Source organism: Emiliania huxleyi (assembly GCF_000372725.1).
Source record: "Emiliania huxleyi CCMP1516 unplaced genomic scaffold EMIHUscaffold_718, whole genome shotgun sequence".
In the NCBI taxonomy this organism is placed as follows: domain Eukaryota; phylum Haptophyta; order Isochrysidales; family Noelaerhabdaceae; genus Emiliania; species Emiliania huxleyi.
Genome location: NW_005196620.1, coordinates 32,852 through 41,689, shown reverse-complemented (window position 1 = coordinate 41,689; position 8,838 = coordinate 32,852). Strand labels below are relative to the sequence as shown.

At 65.1% G+C, this 8,838-nt stretch overlaps 3 protein-coding genes across 3 annotated transcripts; all 3 read right to left on the bottom strand.

Annotated features, from left to right (window-relative positions):
* Nucleotides 1-297: 297 nt before the first annotated feature.
* Nucleotides 298-1,124, bottom strand: EMIHUDRAFT_248929 (hypothetical protein; the record flags this gene model as incomplete). The annotated part of the gene is made up of 3 exons (XM_005761262.1): nucleotides 298-339; nucleotides 489-728; nucleotides 825-1,124. 3 exons carry the CDS (start codon nucleotides 1,122-1,124, stop codon nucleotides 298-300), a joined length of 582 nt encoding a protein of 193 aa, XP_005761319.1.
* Nucleotides 1,125-2,239: 1,115 nt separating this feature from the next.
* Nucleotides 2,240-3,438, bottom strand: EMIHUDRAFT_248928 (hypothetical protein; the record flags this gene model as incomplete). The annotated part of the gene is made up of 4 exons (XM_005761261.1): nucleotides 2,240-2,363; nucleotides 2,686-2,855; nucleotides 2,928-3,254; nucleotides 3,400-3,438. The coding sequence occupies 4 exons, from the start codon at nucleotides 3,436-3,438 to the stop codon at nucleotides 2,240-2,242; spliced, it is 660 nt and encodes a 219-aa protein (XP_005761318.1).
* Nucleotides 3,439-7,773: 4,335 nt separating this feature from the next.
* On the bottom strand, nucleotides 7,774-8,727 carry Lhcf64 (light harvesting protein). Its single transcript, XM_005761260.1, has one exon. The coding sequence runs from the start codon at nucleotides 8,554-8,556 to the stop codon at nucleotides 7,918-7,920; it is 639 nt and encodes a 212-aa protein (XP_005761317.1). The 5' UTR covers nucleotides 8,557-8,727; the 3' UTR covers nucleotides 7,774-7,917.
* Between the last annotated feature and the right edge of the window lie 111 nt (nucleotides 8,728-8,838).

Below are 8,838 nucleotides of genomic sequence, written 5' to 3'. Positions count from 1 at the left end.
CTCCGCGTCGATGTCGCCCGAGCGGGCCGGCGGCGCCGCGTCGCGCGCCGCCAGGTAGTCGCGCAGCGTCGAGTGCTCGCACCTGCACGTGCAGCGGCACAACGGCGGGTCGCGACGCGTCTCGACGGGGGCGAGGCGAGCGGCGGCGGGCGGGCGCACAGCTCCATCTGGATGAGAAGCGCCTTGCGGTAGGACCAGAGCGCCGGCGCGGGCGATCCGAGCACGCCCCCTCCGATCGCCCTCCCTCCCGAGCTGCTCGCGCCTCCGCCCCGGACCCACGCGCTCCCGCTGCTCGAGTCACCGCCCCAACCGTCGGTGGTCGAGCCGCTGCAGCCGCAGCTCTGCAGGCTCGGGTCGGCCTCGCCGGCGGCGCCGCCGTAGGTGAGCAGCGGCACGGGCGCGGCCGCGTGCGGCGGCACCACCGCCGTCGCCGCGCCCTGCGGCCCCGCCGGCGGGCCCTTTGCGAGCGACGCCCAGTCCGTCTCTACCCAGGCGTTGTAGTAGCGGCAGACGTTCCGGTGGTTGAGGCGGGAGAGGGCCTGCACCTCGCGCAGCACGCGCTCCGCCTCCTGCGCGAGCGCATGCGCCGGCTGGCTCGGCCTCGCGAAGAAGGGAACGATCTTGACCGCGTACTGCGCGCCGTCGAGCCGGTGCCGCGCGAGAAACACAGAGCCCATCGCGCCGTGGCCGAGCTTGCGGAGCAGCACAAACTCGCTCGCGAGCCGCGACTGGAGCCCGAGCGAGGCGAGGCCCGCCACCGGACCGCCGCCGCCCACCGCCGCCGCCGCCGCCGCCACGGCCTGCTTCGCCATCCCGCCGAGCACCGACGGCGCGGCGATGAGTGCCGTGTGCTTTGGGTCGGCGCCCGCCGCCGCGTGGCTGCCGAGCATCGCCGCGAGCGGCTCGTCCGACAGGCCGAGCGACAGGCAGAGCGCCCGGACCGTGTCGCCCGTCAGCAGCCCGAGGCGCAGCAGGTCATGCGCCGTGAAGAGCAGGTCCTCGGGCGAGCGTGCCGAGCCCTGGAGCAGCCGGATCACGGCGAGCTCGGCGGGCGCAGAGATGGAGGTGGTGGCCTCGCGGAGCAGGAGGGAGGTGTTGGCCTCGCTGCTCTGGGACGCCTCCATATGTGTAGTGTGAGTCGGCGGCGAGGGCCCGGTCGTGTCGGGCGTCAGAAACTCGAGAACGCGCGCGCGAGCCTCAGCTGGAGCTGGGAATAGACTCTAGACACCCGGGTACCCGTGTTGGCCCTGCGACCGCGCACCCCCCCACGGTCGAGGAAGAGGGCGCGTTCTGCAGTTAAGGGGTAACCCGGTACACGGAACCATCCCTCGGAGACGTGTTATGGCCCTGCGACCGCGCACCCCCGGGGCTAGGGCTCTCTTGCCCGTAACCCGATGCCGAGCGTCCGGCCAACTGGGTGCGCTTCTTAGCTCCCCGGTCCTGGACGTGAGGTTAATGACCGCACTCCAAGTGCTCCAAGGGTACTCGAGTAGGACCGCCGCAAGCGGCGTGGAAGGAGCGGTTGAGCATCCCTCCGGGGGCCCCTCTGCGCCGGGGAGGCGTTGTTGGAGGCTAGGACGCAAGCGTCCGTCGCCCTTTTCAAACTCGGGGCCCACTCCGCTACGCTCCGACCCGAATTTGGAGGGCCTAAAAGTTTAAGGTGTTGCTGCGCAAAAGGGGTCGGCAGGGCGCAGCTCATGCCAAGAGCTAGAAGGGGAGCTAGAGAGAACGACTACCCTGTCCCGTTATTGCGTACACCAACACCACAAAACGCTCTCTCTCTCCTGTCCCCACTCAGAGCACAGAGGGGGGTCACAACTACCGAGTCCCTCGACTAGCTGCCACGTTGCCGACAGAGAGCGGATCTCCTCCTGCTCCGCAAGGAGGGTGGCCAAGGCTAAAGTCTTGCCGGAGCCGCCGGGCGCGTTGACGACTTGGAGAAGGTCGCGCTTTGACTTGGAGCACTTGGAGTGCAGTCATTAACCGCACATCCAGGGCCGGGGAGCTAAGAAGCGCACCCAGCGGGCCGGATGATTGGCATCGGGTTGCGGGCAAGAGACCTTGTACTTTTCTTGTAGAGATGCTCGAGGGGGTGCTTTGTGGGGCGGGGCGCAGCCAGGCCAGCAGTGAGGGGAGGCGCACCCTCACTCTCCTCGGTTGCAGAGCTCGTCGGAGGCTGCGGCACGACGGGAGGGTCGAGGAAGTGCTGACTCGATTCTACCTCGAATTCTTCTACCCCTTACGACTCGGAACACGAATGTGACAGGACCATCGGGTCCTTCAGCCACCAAAGCGGGATCACCCAAGAGCAGCTGAGCCTGCCTCTGGCCTCGCCTCCCTCTCCTTCAGGCATTCGTGGCATCCTATGGGTCGTCCAGAGTATCGACCTCTGGCTTGTCAGCCCGTTACTTGATGACACCATGAAGTACAGCGATCGCCTTCTCGCTGGCCTCTCCGCAGGCCCCCCCGACCGCGTCGAACTCATCGGCGCGGGCTCTCTCGGCTACGGGACCGGCCCCAGCTTCGGCTGAGGGCTGACAAGCTGTCGAGCCCAAATCACTGTGAGAGTCGTGATTTCTTGTTGGTTAATAAAAATCTCTCAGACATCAGACTAGCTCGTCTCCAGCAGTCGGGGGGGTGTTGCCAGCACTGGTAGATGACCTCTCGGAGAAGAGCCGGAGGGACCTTGGCGCCGGGGTCACGAGGAACTTGCAAGTCGTGGCCGAGGCGGCGACGGGAGCGGTGCAGAGGTGGATCCAGTTCAACGATGAGGCTACCGCGCGCATAATGAAGAGAGAGGAACACATTGAGTGGCTGAGGAAGCTCTTCGCTGGGTGGAAGGAGGCCCGGCCAGCCTTGAGGGAGTCGCGGAGGAGGAGGGATAACAGAGGTAACGTGGGGACGGGCCAACAGCCAGTGGGACGAACGAGGGCCGCGACGGCGGCCCAAACGGGAGGGAGCGGAGACAGTGGGCAGCGAGCGAAGTGGGTGAGACTGATGATGCTCCTTCGACTTAGGGAGCGGTTCAGCTGCTGGGCGGGCTTCAGGGTGGTGCTCACGCGAAAAGGAATCGACGCGATGTACAAAGCATACAACAAGAGGAGAAAGAAGAGGACGGGCATCAGTGATGACGAAACAGAAGCTAGCGCAGACGAGAGCAGGGCAGAACCGGGGACTGGGGAGCCGGAGCAGACGGCATCGGCCGCCGAGGGAACGTTGGGAAGAGGCACGAGGAGGGCGGCGACCTCAACCGACTATGGAGGACCCGTCACCAGACGACGCAGGGCGGACGACGGGGAGGCGGAGCAGACGCGCAGGGCGAGAGGGAGGGAGCAGGATGTTGCGGAGATCAGCAGGAGGATGTACGACGAGATTAGGAGCAGCAGGGACCCGGGGGACCATGTGGAAGACGGCTAGTGCTAGTCCCCCATCGCGCATCGGGAGGACGACCCCGGCTAGTCGCCGACCACACCCACAAAGAACCCTGCACAAAGACCGCAGGGCGGGGACCTATTCCTTTTTACCCATCTCCTAGAGGTGTACGTTTTATTTATTTATTTATTTAGCTCGTCTCCACTGACCACTCTCGCACGCGCAATAAAACCACCCCCTGGAGCCCCAGTCCTCGACAGGCTCATGACGATCGGCCGTCGATCCCGAAGGGTCGTCGGTTGAGCTAGGGAGCCTGGCGATGGACGCCACCGCGACCCCTCGTGGCATCTCTCTCGCCGTCGGCGAGCTGGGGGCTCGCGGACGGCCGACTTTCTATATGACCAGTAGGACAGCCGTGAGTGTGAATTGGATAAGGAGTTTGCGTCCGTCCACCGTCTTCGTGGACGTCTGTCCTCGTGACACCCACACCCCACACGGCCTGTCTTGCTTCCCCACCCACCATCCCTGATTGCCATCGCCCCATCCCGGCGAAGCTGGTGGTGCTCTACCTGGCGATGGTTGCCAACGGCCTGGTGCCGATTGGAGGGTTTGTGTGCGACTTCGAGGACGGGTCGGCGTCGTTTGCTGCACGAGGGGGGCGGGTGCCGCACTCCAAGAGCAGGCCGCTGGGCGGGAATGACATTATGACAACTTCACGATGAAGATCTGGCTCGGAAATTCTTTTTCCTTCGCGGCAACGCGATGGCGGCAAGGCCTCTCTGCGCGCCCGCCCTCGCCACGCCGAAGACCAACCGACGTCGGACCGCGCCGCGCAGCAGCCTCACATGCAGCGCCGACCGCATGCTCGCGCCCTGGGCCGCCGACGACCCGGTCGGGCGGGCTGCGCGGCCGCCGTACACCATCAGGCAGGCGCGCGACCACCCGCAGCACGCCGCAGCCCACCGCGCAGCCCTGCCAGCCAAAGCTGCGCCTCCCAGCTGCACAAACAGGCGCACAACAGAGCACAGCGCACAGCACACGCCGGCGCGCGCGCAGCACACGCAGACGCACGCGCGATTCCAACACGCACACGCGCACAGCACGCGCGCATCGCACGCCAGCGCAGCGCCGCACACAGAGCACACTTGCCCACATCAGCAGCAGCCAGCCTGCCACAATCCTCATCTCACACACGCGCGCGCACGCACACTCCCCACGCCGGCGCACGCATTGGGCGTCGCCGAGAGGAACCAGAAGAACCAGAGAGTCGGCTTGAGGCCGTGAGGGATCCAGATATGGATCCCTCAAGGCCTCAAGCCGACTCCCTCAAGGCCTCAAGGCATCAACCTGGCTCCTTCCAGGCATACCTAGCCCCCTTCAGGCACCAATCAGAATCTTCCCAGGCACTATCCTGACTCCATCCAGGCAGGAGCTGGCTGCACCTCGCGATATCCCGCTCCATCTCGCCTAATCTCGCCCCATCTCGTCTAATCTCGCCTCGCCTCGCCTCATCTCGCCTCATCTCGCCTCATCTCGCCTCATCTCGCCTCATCTCGCCTCATCTCGCCTCATCTCGCCTCATCTCGCCTCATCTCACCTCATCTCGCCTCATTACGCCGCACGACGTGACCCGAGATCGACCCGAGATGGACCCGGGATCGAACCGAGATCGACCCGAGATTGACCCGAGATCGACCCGAGATCGACCCGAGATCGACCCGAGATCGACACGAGATTGACACGAGATCGGCCAGAGATCGACCCAACGAGGCCCCTCTGGGGGGGAGATAGACTCAAGGCTCGTTGTGCGAGTATATGGGACACGATGTCTCAAATATGAGAGGTTTTGACTCCTACCGGCTCCTGACGCTATCCCTGGCAGCTCTAATGACCAGGATCAGTAGTGCTATGATAGAGGGTGCCCATACTAGCGCAGGAGCTGCCACACTCGCCCGGACCGGCTCCCTCTGGGGCCGGTTCCGCAGCCCGTGAGAGCCGACAGCGGGGCCGTGCCGCGGGTGCCTACTGCCGAGTGCCACAAACACTGCGCCGTCCCGCCATCACCTACAGGCTGTCTTGTGTGATGGTTGGGATGTCCAAACGCCACCATCTTGGCTCTTGCGACCTCAAACCCGCGAGCTGTATGGGTGGTCCTGACGTCGACAGACGCCCGATGACCACGGTGAAGCTGAGCCGTAACGAGTCGACAAGTCTCGTCTGAGCCCGTGGCGGTCGCCGGCTGAGTCGCTGTGCACGGGCCGGTACCTCAGGCGTCACCTCCGCAGCCTCAGGTCTCACACTCCATCACCTCCGACGGGACGCCGTCGGTGGCACGCTCGGCGGCGAGTTTGTGGCAGCTCCACAGCGAGCGCGGCGTCGAGCCTAATCGATCTGGTCGGTCGGCCGCACTCCCTGGGTGCCAGGGAGTGCGGCCGACACGCGAGCGGTGCTTCCTTGCAGCGCGCGCCAGCTGTGGGGCTGCAACAAACTCGAGACACGCTTTTTGGGACATTTTCGACGCTTTTGTCCCATATACTCGCACAACATGCCTCAACAAGGCCCCAAAGCCCCCTCTCTGGGGGACCCCTCCCCCCCCACCCCGAGTGTCCGTGTCCTTCGCGAGTCACCGATGGGGAGCGGGGGGAGGGTGCGAAAGACGAACAGGGGAGGCTGGGGAGGGGGGGGGTCCACTCTGAAGACAGCCGACCGCGGAGGGGTTTTGTCCCACAGGGTTTTACCCTCCGCGTGAGGATCGGCGCGGCGAGGGGGTAGGCTCGAATTCGCCGCGCAACATTTCACCCCCACAGGACCCCGCCCTCCCCCCCTCATTGGTCCCACCACCCAGAACCCCAACCTTGGCTTCGCACCCCCTCCTTGCGCAGCGTGTCCCCCGCTATGTGTCGCCGTCTTCGGGGCACGCTATCCTGTGCAGTCAGGGCAAGTGGGGGCGAGGCGCAGTCCCTCTGGTCTATACTGGTGTGGTTCTGTCCCTAGTCTCGGAGGGGGGCTTGAAGGTAAGAATATTTTATTTTGAAGATCTCTCTCTTTTTTTACGGGCTGAGCGGCTGGTCGCGCGCTCACAATGTGCTGGCGCCGCAGCACGACCCGGATTGGAAGAATTCCTAGCAAGAAATCTGCTCTGGGTCTTGCTCACGGAAAGGATAGCGATAAATAAATAAATAAAAACGGTCAAACTCTGAGACGAGATGGGATTTAGGGACATGTGTCCCCGCCCTGCACGATCTTGGTGTGAGGGATCTTCAATCCGTCCCCTCGACCCCCTGGTCACTACCCGACACTAGAAGAGCAGCAAGAGTTGGGGCTGCGGCTACGGCTGCGGCTGCGGGAGGGGCTATGGTCGCGGGAGAGCCGCTGCGCCGCGTGGGCGCGCCTACACCGCGCTTGCTCCGCTCGCCACCTCTCGCAAAGGTCCAAAGTCATAGCCATCACCTCCTCCGGCAAGTCCTTTTCGCCTATCTTGCCGTCCCTCCATGCCTGGTAGAGCTCGTCGTCATAGCCATATTGCATCACAGCCTGCTGCACTGCGTCGTGCACAACCCCTGCCACCCTATCCCGCGCCTCAGCGTCGGAAAATTCGAGCTCGGAGTCATACCCGGAAGCAGGCGCAGACGGCCGCGGCGATTTGGCAGGCGGCGAGGTGGGGGAGGGAGAGCGCGGCGGTGCGCGCTCGTGGCTCCCGCTGGTGCCAGAAGGGCCAGCGCCCAATGCGCTCAGCCTGTTCTTGTCCACCACCTTGGGAGAAGGGGGTGGGGGTCCACCTCCCTTGGGTGCGGGCTTGCGGTGTTCCTGCTTCCGCTTGCCCGACTTTGGCGGGTTGCGGCCGAAGTTCTTCATGGTGAACCTGTCCGGCTTGCCGCCCTTCCCGACCCTCGTCCACCCCTCGGGCGACTCGTTGGGCCGGGGTTGCTGCGCCTGTTGGTGCTGCGAGTGTGCCTGCGATGCTGCGGCCGGAGCGGCAGCGGCGGCAGGCGGTGCCACGGGCGGTGCGGCGAAAGTGGCGGTAGGCTGAGGCTGCGCAGCGTCCTGCGCGGCCCGCTGCCTGGCCTCATCCTCCCGCCTCTTCTCAGACTTGGCCTGGATGATGTACTGATACCCAAGCGGCACCGGGTTGATGCTGACGGAGTGCCAACCGTACCTCTCCATGCGCTCCGCGAGACAATCAATCATCGCGTGGTCGCGTGGCGACACCTTCTGGCCGAGGACGCGCTCGACCATCCGGATCTGACGCACGTGGAACGGCTCCAGGCCCGGCATGGAAGCCTCGGAGTCGGACATGGCCCCGTTTCGTCGTTTTTTTTTTTTTTAGGATAGCGATAGGGAATTCCTGACCTTTCCTTTTGCTATTAACGCGTTATCGTTGGACGTTGGGTTCGCTTGCTCGCTGTGATCTTCTTACATTTTCAGTTTGAAAAATTCACACTCACGTGCGCACGAATCGGCGCATGGAGAGCGAGAGGCCGACTCGGCCGCCCGCCGCCATCCCCTGCAGCTGCGCTCCTAGCCATAACCCTGCCGCGGGCATATCTAGAAGATGGCCGGCGGCGCCTCGCCACCGAGGCCGCCGGTCGGGTAGAGCGCGTTGACGCCGAGCAGCTCGTGCACCAGGCAGCCGGTCACGCCCAGCATGGCCGCGCGGCCGTTCTGGCGCTCGACGTTGAGCTTGAAGGTCTTGGTGGACGCGTCGTCGTAGCGGATCCACCCCTCGCCGCCAATGTCACCCGGCTCCTTGTCGAGGGCGCCGTAGCCCTGGTACTCGAAGATGAAGTAGCCCGTCTCCATCATGCACGTGGTGAGCATGATCTGGAGCCAGCCCGCGGTCGGGAGCGCCTCGAGCGACGCAAAGCAGCCCGACGGCACGTCCGCGAACTTGAGGCCGGCGGTGGGGGAGAGGTAGCCGGGGAAGCGCGCGCCGGCCTGGATCAGGATGATGTGGAGGAAGCCGAGCATGGCCGCGCGGCCGTGCTTGACCTCCATGCACTCGTAGCGGTACATGTTGCGGGTCTCAATCAGGCCGAGCGGGTCGTACACGCCCAGCGGCGGCAGGACGCCGATGTCGCCCTCCGAGAACATGGTCACGGCGGACGAGCGCGCCGGCGCGCGCATCGCCGGGGCCGAGAAGGCCTGGACGGAGTCGAGGACAGCCAGAGCAACGGTGGAAAGCATGGTTTCTGCGCGCAGAGGGCGGCAGCGGATCAGCGCGGCTGGCAGCGGCGTCGGGCGGGAGAGCGGGAGCGTGCGCTCGCAGCGAGGGCGTCCGGAGGCCGCGTCGAGGGGAGGCGCGGGAGGGGACGCGCGGGTGGTGCGAGGCAGCAACGCCGCGCGGTCGGCATATATCTCCTGCACCTAATGGCGAAGCGAGAAGAATAATGCGCGAATTTGCTGTTCACAGCTAGGGACGGGCTCTGCGGGCAAGTCCACCCCCACCTCCCTCCCTCCCAAAGGCAA